Below are 15,132 nucleotides of genomic sequence, written 5' to 3' on the forward strand. Positions count from 1 at the left end.
CTTGACAGGCCTGCACAGAGCACTGACAACCCCATCGAACACCTTTGGGATGAATTAGAACACTGACTGCGAGCCAGGCTTTATCGCCCAACATCAGTGTCCGACCTCACTAATGCTCTTGTGGCTGAATAGAAGCAAGTCCCCGCAGCAAAGTTCCAACATCTAGTGGAAAGCCTTCCCAGAAGAACGGAGGCTGTTATAGCAGCAAAGGGGGACCAACTCCATATTAATGCCCATAAAATGAGATGTTCGACAAGCAGGTGTCCACATACTTTTGGTCATTTACTTTATCATACCAATTTGAGCGTCACAAATATATGTTTACTATGTTAAACTGTTTACTATGTTACGTCTATTCTGAGAACAAGCTTCAGTGGTTCCTTTTGGCGCTGTCCACTACCTTCAGTATCCAAAAGTTACCACAGCCACAGCATCAAAATGGCTCTATTTTAAAAATTCATGGAAACAAACATGAGCTTTTTGGTCTTAATTTAAGGTTTTGGTTATGCATAAGGTTCGCAGTGTGGTTAATGTTAGGGTTAGGTTTAAAATCACATTTTAAGAAGGTAAATTGTAGAAATGGGCAGGGTTTATGACTTTGTGGTTATGGTAACTAGTGACGACCACTACCGTGGTGCTGAAAGTGAAAACAAATGTATGCGTTCTTCCTGCACATTGATTCTGACTCAACGGCATACCTTATTTATGTTGTTATAGGATTTTGCGCTATTTAAAACAGTGTTTTTCAGCAATATGATATAGGCCTACATGCAAATGATCTGTAGCCAAGAATTTCTCATGTGTTCTTCTGAAAGTATTGCTTCTCCAAAATACACTAAAATAACTCATACATTGCCTAAAAAATATCATAGCCAAATACTAATGCAGTGCGATTTATGGATCAAAATGAAAGGTTCCACATGTGCATCTTGTAACAGTCAATTCGTGAAACTCTACACTGTCCTACAACTACAATGTTACACTCTTGTTGTATCACAGTTTGACCACATATCTAGTTTAATCACATATCCCATTGATAAATGCATGTTTTAGAACATTAAAAAAGATTCAGTTCAAATTATTATCCTATGATTTGTATGCCCCACTAAAATACAAGTAACAAAGCCAGTTCATCTCTATATCTTTGCCTGCCTATTACATTAACTCTCTGCCTATATCTTTGGCTGCTCTGTTACTTTAACTCAGAGCTGCTCCTAATCGTATTCTATTGGAGCTCTGTAAACCAATCATGTGCTGAACTGTACAAAGAGATCTATGCCCTCCCCCAGCCACAGCACCATATCCCCTACAATGAACAGAGCTGGGAGACACATAGCTGGGCTCACATCGATGTACTGGATTTAGCCGTTCATTTAAGAAATTGCTGGGTATTTGGTAATTGCATTGCATTCTCTTGCGATGTGTGACGGATCAAGTCCTTTATCTATTGCACGCTATTTGTGGAGATGTGGACGCTAGTCAAGATTAAGATTTTTCCATGGCTGGCACTATGGATGTTCTTTCTTTTGTGGAATACAATAGAGGCGCAGACTCGATACACCATTCCTGAGGAACTGGACGTGGGCTCTGTTGTTGGAAATATAGCTAAGGACTTGGGCTTTGAAATCTCTAAGATCTCTGATCGCAAACTGAGGATAGCCCCCGGGGCTGGTAAGCAATATTTCGCTGTGGATTTGGGAAAGGGCGAGCTCATTGTAAATGAACGGATAGACAGAGAGAGTCTGTGCGGACAAAGCGCGAGTTGTTTGTTACCACTACAGGTTATCATTGAGGATCCACTTCAGTTTTATCGGGTTGAGGTGGAAATACTGGATATAAATGACAACTCTCCACGTTTCAAGTCAGATGAAAACACAGTTAATGTGGCGGAATCAACTCTACCAGGGGCAAGAATTCCGTTGGAAACGGCCCAGGACCCTGATGTTGGAGCAAATATGCTGCGCTCTTACACCTTGAATAAAAACGACTTCTTCAAGTTGAATGTTAAGAATAGCAGAGACGGAACAAAGATTCCTGAACTTGTTCTTGAAAATGCCGTTGACAGAGAGAAACAGTCTGTCCACCATATCATTCTTACAGCATTTGATGGAGGTTCTCCTGCTAGATTGGGAATAACGAAATTGACAGTTGTCGTTTTGGATAACAATGACAACGCACCAAGTTTTGAGCAAGACTTGTATGAGATCCATCTTAGTGAAAAGACCAACCCTGGAACGTTAGTATTGACTGTTGAAGCTGTCGATTTAGACGAGGGCTCTAACAGCGCCATAGATTATTCATTCGGGTCGCAAACACCAGATGACGTGCTAAAACGTTTTGCTATCGACCAAAAGACGGGAGAAATCACATTGTCACACGAGTTAGATTACGAAATAGGTCCCTCTTACAAATTTGATGTATGCGCGAGAGACAAAGGCACGCCATCTATGGAGGGGCACAGCGATGTTCAGGTGACGGTTATAGATGTTAACGATAACTCACCTGAGATAACCATCACCTCTTCACCCAAACCCGTTAGAGAGGATGCCCCAGTAGGTACCATGGTAGCTCTAATTAGTGCAAAGGATTTAGACTCTGGGGACAATGGCAAGGTCTCCCTTCGTATGTCTTCAGATTACCCTTTCAAATTAAACCCCTCATTTGCAGATCATTACGCACTAGTAACACATTCAACTTTAGACCGGGAGAAATATCCTGAATACCGTATTGAGCTTGAAGCATCGGACTCAGGGTCCCCAGCTTTGACCTCCATTAAAATCATAACAGTGGATATTTTAGATGTTAATGACAACCCTCCAGTTTTCTCCCAACCTTCTTACACTGTTTACGTCAGAGAGAACAATGCTGCTGGATCAATAATGTGTTCAGTTTCCGCTTCAGATCCAGATATAGGAGAAAACGCCAAGATCTCTTATTCTATATTAGACTCTAAAGTACAAGACGTGTCTGTCTCCTCCTATATTTACATCAACTCAGATAACGGCAGCATCTACAGCATGCACTCGTTTGACTATGAGAAACTGAAGGTGTTTCAGATACAGGTGCAGGCAAAGGACCACGGCTCTCCGTCTCTGAGCAGCAACGTCACGGTTCATGTTTTTATCCTGGACCAGAACGACAATGCCCCCGCTGTTATTTACCCTTCCGCTGTCATGGGCTCTGTCTCCCATCAGAAGATGCCCCGGTCCGCTAAAGCAGGCCACCTCACCACCAAGATATCGGCAGTGGACGCAGACTCGGGCCATAACGCCTGGATTTCCTATAGGCTGGTGGAGGCCACAGACTCGTCTCTGTTCAGTGTGAATCTTTACACAGGGGAGGTGAGGACTAAACGCGCTGTTTCAGAGCAGGATGACTCCTCTCAGAGGCTGCTTATAGAGATACAGGACAATGGGGAGCCGGTCCAGTCCGCCACAGTCACAGTCAACATACTGTTAGAGGACGGGCTCCACGAGCCCATCTCGGACTTCCGCCAGAAAACAGCAGAGCCCAGCAAGAGAAACAGTAAAATCACATTTTATTTGATCATCGCTCTGGCCTCCGTGTCCGTTTTGTCTTTGTTGACTTTCCTCATCTTAGTGGTGAAGTGCGTTAGAAACAGTAGGAGCAGCTCGAGTTGCTGTATCAGACGGGCTGATTCTGACGGATACAAGAATCCAAACAGAAACCTGCAGCTCCAGCTCAACACTGACGGCCCTATTAAGTATGTGGAGGTCCTGGGAGGGGACATGTTGTCTCAGAGCCAGTCCTTCAGGTCGTGTCTCTCTCCAGTGTCCGAGTTCAGTGATTTCACCCTCGTTAAGCCCAGCAGCACCACAGACTTTAAGGACATGATAAACGTGCTTGATGCATCATTACCTGACAGCGCGTGGACGTTCGAGAGCCAACAGGTGAGCACATTGTTTGAATTGGTAATTGAAGATAAACGTGCTATTGTTTCCATATATATATTCGCCTTACAATGCATAACATGGCTGTTTACCGTATGTTTCATTTCCGCGCTGACCATTGCAGTGGTGCTGAAAGTGAATACGAACGACCGATATTTATTGGCATATTTTTACTGTCTAGGTTGTTGCTTGGATTCGTAAATACTTTTCTTGTAATCTGCAATGAAAAGATAATGAATAGCACCAGGAGTTTCGTTTAGTATTTTCTTCTTTCAGTTATTTTACTTCCATTGACACTTTTCACGTGAGGTTTCTAGCATTCATTTGAACTTTTCATTTTTTGAATCGTTTTTTTGCTTCGCTGTCCAACCTCATTGGTTCAGTTTGCCACTGTCCTTTACCCTGGGTTTTCACTAGTTACCACATCTACAAAGTCGATATGACTATACGCTATTATAAAAATTCATGATATTTTTTATCTGTTTGGTCTTAATTTAAGTTTAAAGTTATGCATGAGATTAGCAGTGTGGTTATTATTAGGGTTAGATTTAAAAGCACATGTTAAGTAGAGAAATAGGTGGGGTTTAGAACTTTTGTGACTGTGGTAACTAGTGACGGCCACTACCGTGGTGCTGAAAGTAAAAACAAACCTATGCACTCTTCCTGCACATGAATTCTGATTCAAAGGCATTTATGTTGTATATGAACTGGAAGACATTTGATATAGCATTGTTTTGCTATTTTAGAACTATGTGTAGACTAAATTTCGCTCTAATTTCTCATGTGTTCTTTTCAATGTATTATTCATCCATAGTTGAAATACACTAAGATAACTCATACATTACCTAAACAATGTAGCTTAGCCAAATACTAATGCAGTGGGATATATTCATAAAACTGAAAGGTTCCACGTGTGCATCTTGTGACAGTCAATTCATGAAACCCTCAACTGTCCTACATCTGCAGTGTTACAATCTTCCAGTCTACTGTAACAAGCTCTCAAGTCTCACGTCAGAATTGGACGTTCATCCATGTTTCTCAAACGTTACATTTCGAAGTTGTTCCAAACGTCAAATTTCAAAGTGTTTAAGGTTACGTTTAGGAATTAACTCCGATTTTTTTAAGTTGAGGCATTAACTCCGAATGGTTAATGTTTGGGATAGGCTTAAAACAATTATCTAAAAAAAAAACGTTATATTGCTGGATTTAAACATGCAACCTTTTGCACCTGCCTGCGCGAGGCAGAGGCTTGCTCCTATCCACCATTCCCGTCCACAACAGAAACCTACTTGAAAGTAACAGCACTCACCGTTGCCTCTAGTGGCCGGTTTCCACTTCACCTCCCGACGTCCTCAGACATGGATGGACGTCTAATACTGACTTGTGTCACAGGTGACCTGGCTGGATTCATCACAGTTTGATCACATAGCCAGTTTTATCACATATCCCATTGATAATTACATGTTTTATAACATAAAAAGCACTGTGGCACTGAGTTCAAATAATTGGCCTATGATTTGTATGCCACACTAAAATACAAAGTAATCAAGCCAGTTCATCTTTATCTCTATGCCGGCCTATTACATTAATTCTCAGCCAATGTTCCCTCTAATATTTTTGGGCACTGAGCAAATTTCAGGTCTGCTGAGTGCAAACTATAAAGTTGTAAAAATTCTGTGCAACTTCCAGCATGCGTTTACTGTGAACAGTCCACCTGGCCGTGCTGCTGCTCCAGTTTCAACTGTTCTGCCTGCGGCTATGGAACCCTTACCTGTTCACCGGATGTGCTACCTGTCCCAGACCTGCTGTTTTCAACTCTCTAGAGACAGCAGGAGCGGTAGAGATACTCTCAATGATCGGCTATGAAAAGCCAACTGACATTTACTCTTGAGGTGCTGACTTGTTGCACCCTCGACAACTGTGATTATTATTATTTGACCATGCTGATCATTTATGAACATTTGAACATCTTGGCCATGTTTTGTTATAATCTCCACCCGGCACAGCCAGAAGAGGACTGGCCACCCCTCATAGCCTGGTTTCTCTCTAGGTTTCTTCCTAGGTTTTGGCCTTTCTAGGGAGTTTTTCCTAGCCACCGTGCTTCTACACCTGCATTGCTTGCTGTTTGGGGTTTTAAGCTGGGTTTCTGTACAGCACTTTGAGATATCAGCTGATATCGGCATAGTTTGATCTGGTTCACATGGGTAGGTGAGGGCTATATAAATAAATTTGATTTGATTTGATTTGAACACTGAGGCTGTACCCGCATTAAGTTACAGTTTTAACAGTGGCCAAGTAGGCTGCTGTGGCTATTTGATCATAATGTAGGCCTACCAGAGTGGCTTACAATCAACAACAATGGAGAAAACTCATCCCATAACATTTTAACATGGAAATAGCTGTTCTATCATTCAGTCTACAGAAGCAGCCAATGTGTGTTCAATGTAGACCTACATTCCATGAGACTTTAAAAAGAAAACATGTAGAGCTTGACATTAACCTATTTATCCACGTGTCCTTCAGACAAGAGATGACTGAAAATGTTGTTGTGTTGTTTGATGGAATAAACCACTTTACAAAATAAAATTAATTGTTATTTCCCTACCATTATTACAGAGAATCTGAAAAAGTATGCTACCCTCTGCCTATTGGCTATTCAAGCCTGTCTCAAAAACAGCACTTCCCCTTTAAGACAAAAAAAAACTCTTGAGCTGACTTGCTTTTCAAAGATGTCTCGAAATGCACAGGTTTTGTGACCTTGTAGGAAGCAATCGCTCCCCTATTGCTGACTGCAAAATATCTATAACTGGGTTAATAACTCAATATCAAAGGATATGATCAAAATGTGCACATGTGGCTACATGCAGCTCTTGCTTTGATCTCAAAACAAGCGCATCTACTCACGACCACAGCTGTAAACACAGTCCAGTTGAAAATAAATGGCACATATCCATATATGGCTATGGTCTATTTGCATACAGACCTACTGCAGCTCTGATTGGTTATGCCGCACCGGCCTGTGTAGAGTACGGGCTGAGTCCTGTATTTGTATTTAGTATGGATACCCATTAGTTCCTGCCAACGCAGCAGCTACTCTTCCTGGGGTCCAGCAAAATGAAGGCAGTTTATACAATTGTAAAAACATTACAATAGATTCACAGATTTCACAACACACTGTGTGCCCTCAAGCCCCTGCTCCACCACTACCACATATCTACACTACTAAATCCATGTGTACACGTGTGTATAGTGCGTATGTGATCGTGTGTGCATGTGTCTGTGCCTATGTTTGTGTTGCTTCACAGTCTCCGCCGTTCCATAAGGTGTATTTTTATTTGTTTTTTAAATCAAATTTTACTGCTTGCATCAGTTACTTGATGTGGAACAGAGTTCCATGTAGTCATGGCTCTATGTTGTACTGTGCGCCTCCCAGTCTGTTCTGGACTTGGGGACTGTGAAGAGACCTCTGGTGGCATGTCTTGTGGGGTATGCATGGGTGTCCGAGCTGTGTGCCAGCAGTTCAAACAGACAGCTCGTTGCATTCGGCATGTCAACACCTCTCATAAATACAGCTTGTGATGAAGTCAATCTCTCCTCCACTTTGAGCCAGGAGAGATTGACATGCATATTATTAATATTAGCTCTCTGTGTACCTCCAAGAGCCAGCCGTGCTGCCCTGTTCTGAGCCAATTTCAATTTTCCTAAGTCCCTTTTTGTGGCACCTGACCGCACGACTGAACAGTAGTCCAGGTGCGAAAACTAGGGCCTGTAGGACCTGCCTTGTTGATAGTCCTGTGTTCTGCCTACAACAATCTCTGTCATAGTTAGTTTTGTTTCAGGATGTTGCATTGAAAGTGGCTAATATTGCTTTGACTCAATCACAATTGTCACAGTAAAGGGAAACGTTGATAGTGTTAACTAACAGGGAAAACAATAGAAAGTTCAATCTTGTGCTTCTCATGGGATGATATGACCTCCGCGCTCTGCGTGGCTGTCCCGGGGGAGCAGCGCAGCAGTCTCTGGGCTACGGCCCCTGCTCACAGTTTAGAGGGAACATTGCCTCAGCCTATATCTTTGGCTGCTCTGTTACTTTAACTCAGAGCTGCTCCTAATAGTAATCTATTGGAGCTCTGTAAACCAATCATGTGCCGAACTGTACAAGGAGATCTAGTCCCTCCCCCAGCCACAGCACCATATCCCCTACAATGAACAGAGCTGGGAGAGACATAGCTGGGCTCACATCGATGTACATGTATTGGATTTAGCCGTTCATTTAAGCAATTACTGGGTATTTGGTAATTGCATTGCATTCTCTTGCGATGTGTGACGGATCAAGTCCTTTATCTATTGCACGCTATTTGTGGAGATGTGGACGCTAGTCAAGATAAAGATGTTTCCATGGCTGGCGCTGTGGATATTTTTTGTCTTGTGGAATACAATACAGGCGCAGACTCGATACACCATTCCTGAGGAACTGGACGTGGGCTCTGTTGTTGGAAATATAGCTAAGGACTTGGGCTTTGACATCTCTAAAATCTCTGATCGCAAACTGAGGATAGCCCCCGGGGCTGGTAAGCAATATTTCGCTGTGGATTTGGGAAAGGGCGAGCTCATTGTAAATGAACGGATAGACAGAGAGAGTCTGTGCGGACAAGGCGCGAGTTGTTTGTTACCTCTGCAGGTTATCATTGAGGATCCACTTCAGTTTTATCGGGTTGAGGTGGAAATACTGGATATAAATGACAACTCTCCGCTTTTCATGTCAGGCGAGAACACTATAAAAGTGCCCGAATCAACTCTACTTGGTGTTCGGTTTCGTCTGGAAACGGCACAGGACCGTGACGTCGGGATAAATTATTTGCGCTCATATTCTCTGAATAAAAACGACTTCTTTGCTTTGAACGTTAAAAACAATAATGACGGCACAAAGGTTGCCGAGCTTGTTCTGGAAAAGACTGTAGACCGGGAACAGCAGCCGGTGCACAACCTAATTCTTACTGCGGTTGATGGAGGTACTCCGGCAAGATCTGGTACCACGCATGTTACTGTGATGGTGATAGACATAAACGACAATGCGCCTAGTTTTGACCAAGACTTGTATGAAATCCAACTGAGTGAAAATGCAATACCCGGGACATTAGTATTGACTGTTAGAGCCAACGACTTGGATGAAGGCCCAAACAGTAAAATAGAGTATTCATTCGAATCGCATACAGCAGAGTCCATTCAAAAGCTATTTGTAATCAATGAAGACACAGGAGATATTACTTTATCCCACGCATTAGATTACGAAAAAAGTCCTTCATATAAATTTGATGTATGCGCTAGAGACAAAGGCACGCCAGCTATGGAGGGACACAGTGGTGTCCAGGTAACTATTGTAGATGTTAATGATAACTCACCTGAGATAACCATCACCTCTTCACCCAAACCCGTTAGAGAGGATGCCCCAGTAGGTACCATGGTAGCTCTAATTAGCGCAAATGATTTAGACTCTGGGGACAATGGCAAGGTCTCCCTTCGTATGTCTTCAGATTACCCTTTCAAATTAAACCCCTCATTTGCAGATCATTACGCACTAGTAACACATTCAACTTTAGACCGGGAGAAATATCCTGAATACCGTATTGAGCTTGAAGCATCGGACTCAGGGTCCCCAGCTTTGACCTCCATTAAAATCATAACAGTGGATATTTTAGATGTTAATGACAACCCTCCAGTTTTCTCCCAACCTTCTTACACTGTTTACGTCAGAGAGAACAATGCTGCTGGATCAATAATGTGTTCAGTTTCCGCTTCAGATCCAGATATAGGAGAAAACGCCAAGATCTCCTATTCTATATTAGACTCTAAAGTACAAGACGTGTCTGTCTCCTCCTATATTTACATCAACTCAGATAACGGCAGCATCTACAGCATGCACTCGTTTGACTATGAGAAACTGAAGGTGTTTCAGATACAGGTGCAGGCAAAGGACCACGGCTCTCCGTCTCTGAGCAGCAACGTCACGGTTCATGTTTTTATCCTGGACCAGAACGACAATGCACCCGCTGTTATTTACCCTTCCGCTGTCATGGGCTCTGTCTCCCATCAGAAGATGCCCCGGTCCGCTAAAGCAGGCCACCTCACCACTAAGATATCGGCAGTGGACGCAGACTCGGGCCATAACGCCTGGATTTCCTATAGGCTGGTGGAGGCCACAGACTCGTCTCTGTTCAGTGTGAATCTTTACACAGGGGAGGTGAGGACTAAACGCGCGGTTTCAGAGCAGGATGACTCCTCTCAGAGGATGCTTATAGAGATACAGGACAATGGGGAGCCGGTCCAGTCCGCCACAGTCACAGTCAACATACTGTTAGAGGACGGGCTCCACGAGCCCATCTCGGACTTCCGCCAGAAAACAGCAGAGCCCAGCAAGAGAAACAGTAAAATCACCTTTTATTTGATCATCTCTCTGGCCTCAGTGTCCGTTTTGTCTTTGTTGACTTTCCTCATCTTAGTGGTGAAGTGCGTTAGAAACAGTAGGAGCAGCTCGAGTTGCTGTATCAGACGGGCTGATTCTGACGGATACAAGAATCCAAACAGAAACCTGCAGCTCCAGCTCAACACTGACGGCCCTATTAAGTATGTGGAGGTCCTGGGAGGGGACATGTTGTCTCAGAGCCAGTCCTTCAGGTCGTGTCTCTCTCCAGTGTCCGAGTTCAGTGATTTCACCCTCGTTAAGCCCAGCAGCACCACAGACTTTAAGGACATGATAAACGTGCTTGATGCGTCTTTACCGGACAGCGCGTGGACGTTCGAGAGCCAACAGGTGAGAGTATGTTTTTATTACCACCGGATTATATCGTTCTTCATTTATGACTGTATCTACTGGAACTGGCTTTTACCACGTCTATTCATTCGATTTTATATAATTAGTTTGTTTTGCATTCAGTCTTTATGACAGCGTTTAAAGCTCGAATAATGTATAGATGTTTTGCATTGGATGCTTCTCAACCCAACACATCCGCTGATGCCGCACTTCCGCATATGCGGTGAAAGGTGACCGAGCTAGAGCACTGTTAGTCAGACCATGAGACATCCCGAAAATCGGTCTTCTGTCAAAATTGTCTGTAGCGTCCAAACGGTTTGGCTGCAAACTATTATCACCCCTCTATGGAAAGATGATACTTCCACTGACTTTAAGGAAATTATAATCGTGCTTGATGCATCTTTACCTGACAGTGCATGTACGTTCGAGAGCCAACAGGTCAGCCATAATAAAAGCGTTAATTTGAGTGACATAATATCACTGGAAAGAATTATGAGTAGGAACGGCATGGCTTCAAAGCTATTTTTGCTCACCATAAATGGGAAGCACAATTTTAAGTGAAAAGAACATAAACTATGCTTTTTTCACATCACACAGTCAGTTCCCTTCTTTCCCCGCATGGTTGTGTTTTCCACCAGGCCTGCATGCTATTTGCGCAGTCGAAGCTATCATTTTTGCTTTATCCCATTTCTTTACTACAACGTCACAAACACATAAATCCCATCGAGTTTTAAAGAACCTCAACATTTCATAGGTTCGTGGAAATTACGTGTTTGTATGCTATTTATGAATGCAAGTTTTATACTCAAATAAACAAAACAAGTATATCTGTGACATAAATGAGGAGTAATTAATGAGCATGGATATGCTCCCAGGAACTGGTCTCTTTGTTCTCTTCCACGCGCGCAGAGAAGGGTTGTACATTTCAGCACCATGGACAGTGACACGCGCTCTCCACTGGCCCCGAAACCGTCAGCGTTCTGTTTTGTTGCTGCATCATGTCCCACACATTTTCTGGACATATGTACACTTTAAGTCAATTTAACACGGTTTACTTTGACCTCAGATAAAGGGCTATTACTTTTATCATCACTGTCATTATTTCATAACCATTCGTGCAATGGGGAAAGCAGGCATTTTGTATTACCTCATGATTATATTTCCATTTCTTCATGAAATATGATCTGATGTGTTAGCAGGTTTACAACGCATACTCCCACAGCAGAAAGCTGGCTTTAAGAGCTACTCTGTTTTCAATTGGTTTATATAGTGCTGCGCTGTGCACCAATAGCATGCTTAACTGTACAAAGAGATCTACTCCCTCCTCCAGCCACAGCACAGTAGCCCATACAATGCACAGAGCTGGGAGAGACGGAGCTGTGCTCAGCCATTCATTCACAATGGAATTAGATACTTGGTTAAAAAGGAGAGGTGATCAATAACAATTTCGTTGGAATATTTTATTTTAAGCATGTTTTCCACATGTTATTTTTTCGGGATATAGCAACATGAAGAAATTGAGCTTGAAGGAGAGAACGTGCCTCAGTGATTGGAGAGGACTAATGCGATGGCTGTTGTGTTTCTTTTTGTCTTGGAATACAGCAGGAGCCGAGATTCGTTATACAGTTCCAGAGGAACTGAGCTTGGGATCCGTGGTTGGAAATATAGCAAAAGATCTGGGTTTGGAAGTATCAGAGATTTCTTTTCGTGAAATGAGGATAGCGTCTGTGGCTGGTAAGCAGTATTTCAGTGTGGATGTAGGTAAGGGCGAGCTAGTCGTCAGCGGTAGAATTGACAGAGAAAGTCTGTGCGGACAAAGCGCCAGTTGTCTCTTGCCATTAGAAGTCATCATTGAGAACCCTCTGCAGCTTCACAGAGTGGAAGTTGACATTCAGGATATAAATGACAATGCTCCTCATTTTCAATCCTCGGAGCGCACATTGAAAATTGCAGAATCCACTGCCCCAGGTATGCGATTTTCTTTGGAGAGCGCGCAGGATCCTGACGTTGGCGATAATTCTTTAAAATCGTATACTCTCAGCAAAAACGAACATTTCAGCTTGGAAATAAAGGATCAAGATGACGGAAGAAAAGTTCCTGAATTATGTCTGGAGAAAGCTCTGGACCGAGAGACTAAGGCTCGACATCAGCTGTTGTTAACCGCCCTGGATGGTGGCTCTCCAGTTAGATCTGGGACCTCACAGATTAGAATTATTGTCTTAGATAACAACGATAACAACCCCATATTCAAACATCCGTTAGGCAAAGTATCTCTAAACGAAAACACTCCACAGGGCACGTCTTTCCTAAAGGTCGAGGCAAACGATTTGGACGATGGCCCAAATGGAGAGATCGAATACTCTTTTGGTGACCATACTGCACAGTCTGTAAAGACTTTGTTTGAAATTGATCCAAAAACGGGGGAAATGTATTTGAAGGGTACGCTGGATTACGAGAGCACTCCCTCGTACCGAATCGAAATTATTGCTAAAGACAAAGGCATGCCTGAGATGGAAGGACAGTGCAACGTTCAGATCGATGTCATAGATGTCAATGATAACTCTCCCCAAATCAGCCTCACATCTAAACCAAGCCCAGTGCGCGAGAACGCACCCAAAGGGACTGTAGTGGCTTTGATTAGTGCACGGGACCCTGACTCTGGAGACAATGGAAAGGTGACACTACAAATCCCACCAAGCTATCCTTTTACATTGGAACCTTCCATCTCCAATCATTACGCACTAGTCACCAATGGTGTTCTGGACCGTGAGACGTTCCCAGAGTATAGCATTGAGATCACGGCTACTGATGCGGGCTCCCCCCCTCTCACCAGCAAGAAAACCATCCCAGTCCGTATTCTGGATGTAAATGACAATCCACCTAGGTTTCCAGACACTGCGTACACTGTGTACATCAATGAGAATAACACACCTGGTTATATTATTTGCTCCGTGTCCGCATTGGATATGGATTTTGGAGATAACGCCAAGATCTCCTACTCTATATTAGACTCTAAAGTACAAGACGTGTCTGTCTCCTCCTATGTTTACATCAACTCAGATAACGGCAGCATCTACAGCATGCACTCGTTTGACTATGAGAAACTGAAGGTGTTTCAGATACAGGTGCAGGCAAAGGACCACGGCTCTCCGTCTCTGAGCAGCAACGTCACGGTTCATGTTTTTATCCTGGACCAGAACGACAATTTCCCCGCTGTTATTTACCCTTCCGCTGTCATGGGCTCTGTCTCCCATCAGAAGATGCCCCGGTCCGCTAAAGCAGGCCACCTCACCACCAAGATATCGGCAGTGGACGCAGACTCGGGCCATAACGCCTGGATTTCCTATAGGCTGGTGGAGGCCACAGACTCGTCTCTGTTCAGTGTGAATCTTTACACAGGGGAGGTGAGGACTAAACGCGCTGTTTCAGAGCAGGATGACTCCTCTCAGAGGCTGCTTATAGAGATACAGGACAATGGGGAGCCGGTCCAGTCCGCCACAGTCACAGTCAACATACTGTTAGAGGACGGGCTTCACGAGCCCATCTCGGACTTCCGCCAGAAAACAGCAGAGCCCAGCAAGAGAAACAGTAAAATCACCTTTTATTTGATCATCTCTCTGGCCTCCGTGTCCGTTTTGTCTTTGTTGACTTTCCTCATCTTAGTGGTGAAGTGCGTTAGAAACAGTAGGAGCAGCTCGAGTTGCTGTATCAGACGGGCTGATTCTGACGGATACAAGAATCCAAACAGAAACCTGCAGCTCCAGCTCAACACTGACGGCCCTATTAAGTATGTGGAGGTCCTGGGAGGGGACATGTTGTCTCAGAGCCAGTCCTTCAGGTCGTGTCTCTCTCCAGTGTCCGAGTTCAGTGATTTCACCCTCGTTAAGCCCAGCAGCACCACAGACTTTAAGGACATGATAAACGTGCTTGATGCATCATTACCTGACAGCGCGTGGACGTTCGAGAGCCAACAGGTGAGCATAGACTGACTATGGTGACTGACATTCAGTCAGCACTCAACCCTCATGTGCATAATAAGAATGAGGACAGTGCTGTGTTGTTTATTTATAAGCGGATGAATGTGGTACATAATGCCAAAGTACATTTCAAGCATTTTATTCTAAAAGTGTGCGTTTGTGATGGTATTGGCCTACAATTGCTTTAAATATTTATTAAATGACTCAGTTGACCAGCCATATGACAACTCAGTTACTTTCGTGGTAATTGTGTTATGATATATGCATTTTTTTTCAGTTTCTATTCGTGAAGGCTCAGATAGTTATTCTCCTGCTGGCACAAATATCGATTTACCAGATGTAGCTAAACTTTTGCATGTTTTTTTCCAGAAGTCCAAGAGGAAAAGGAAGACACCGTTGTATTGTATTATCATTATCTCCCTAATATTTTCTT

General features: G+C 43.5%; 2 protein-coding genes across 26 annotated transcripts in view; both read left to right on the forward strand.

Moving 5' to 3' along the window:
• Positions 1-15,132, forward strand: part of LOC115154607 (protocadherin gamma-C5) — a 164,911-nt gene that overhangs the window by 139,234 nt on the left and 10,545 nt on the right. The window contains exon 1 of one of the 25 annotated variants that reach the window (XM_029701018.1): positions 7,735-10,722. The exons of 21 other annotated variants lie outside the window; for them this stretch is intronic. In XM_029701018.1, the coding sequence (XP_029556878.1) occupies positions 8,278-10,722 (2,445 nt within the window). In that variant the 5' untranslated portion in view covers positions 7,735-8,277. Of the gene's footprint in view, positions 1-7,734; positions 10,723-11,468; positions 14,697-15,132 lie in introns of those variants that run through there. 3 more of the 25 variants (XM_029701034.1, XM_029701016.1, XM_029701021.1) reach the window with 3 other exon arrangements.
• Positions 1,211-15,076, forward strand: LOC115154615 (protocadherin gamma-C5). The gene is made up of 2 exons (XM_029701048.1): positions 1,211-3,911; positions 14,697-15,076. Exons 1-2 carry the CDS (start codon positions 1,467-1,469, stop codon positions 14,709-14,711), a joined length of 2,460 nt encoding a protein of 819 aa, XP_029556908.1. The 5' UTR covers positions 1,211-1,466; the 3' UTR covers positions 14,712-15,076.

This window comes from Salmo trutta, chromosome 19 (genome assembly GCF_901001165.1).
Source record: "Salmo trutta chromosome 19, fSalTru1.1, whole genome shotgun sequence".
Lineage (NCBI taxonomy): Eukaryota > Metazoa > Chordata > Actinopteri > Salmoniformes > Salmonidae > Salmo > Salmo trutta.

Coding starts and splice junctions, on each gene's coding strand:
- LOC115154615 (XM_029701048.1), top strand. CDS start 1,467: ATGTGGACGCTAGTCAAGATTAAGATTTTTCCATGGCTGGCACTATGG.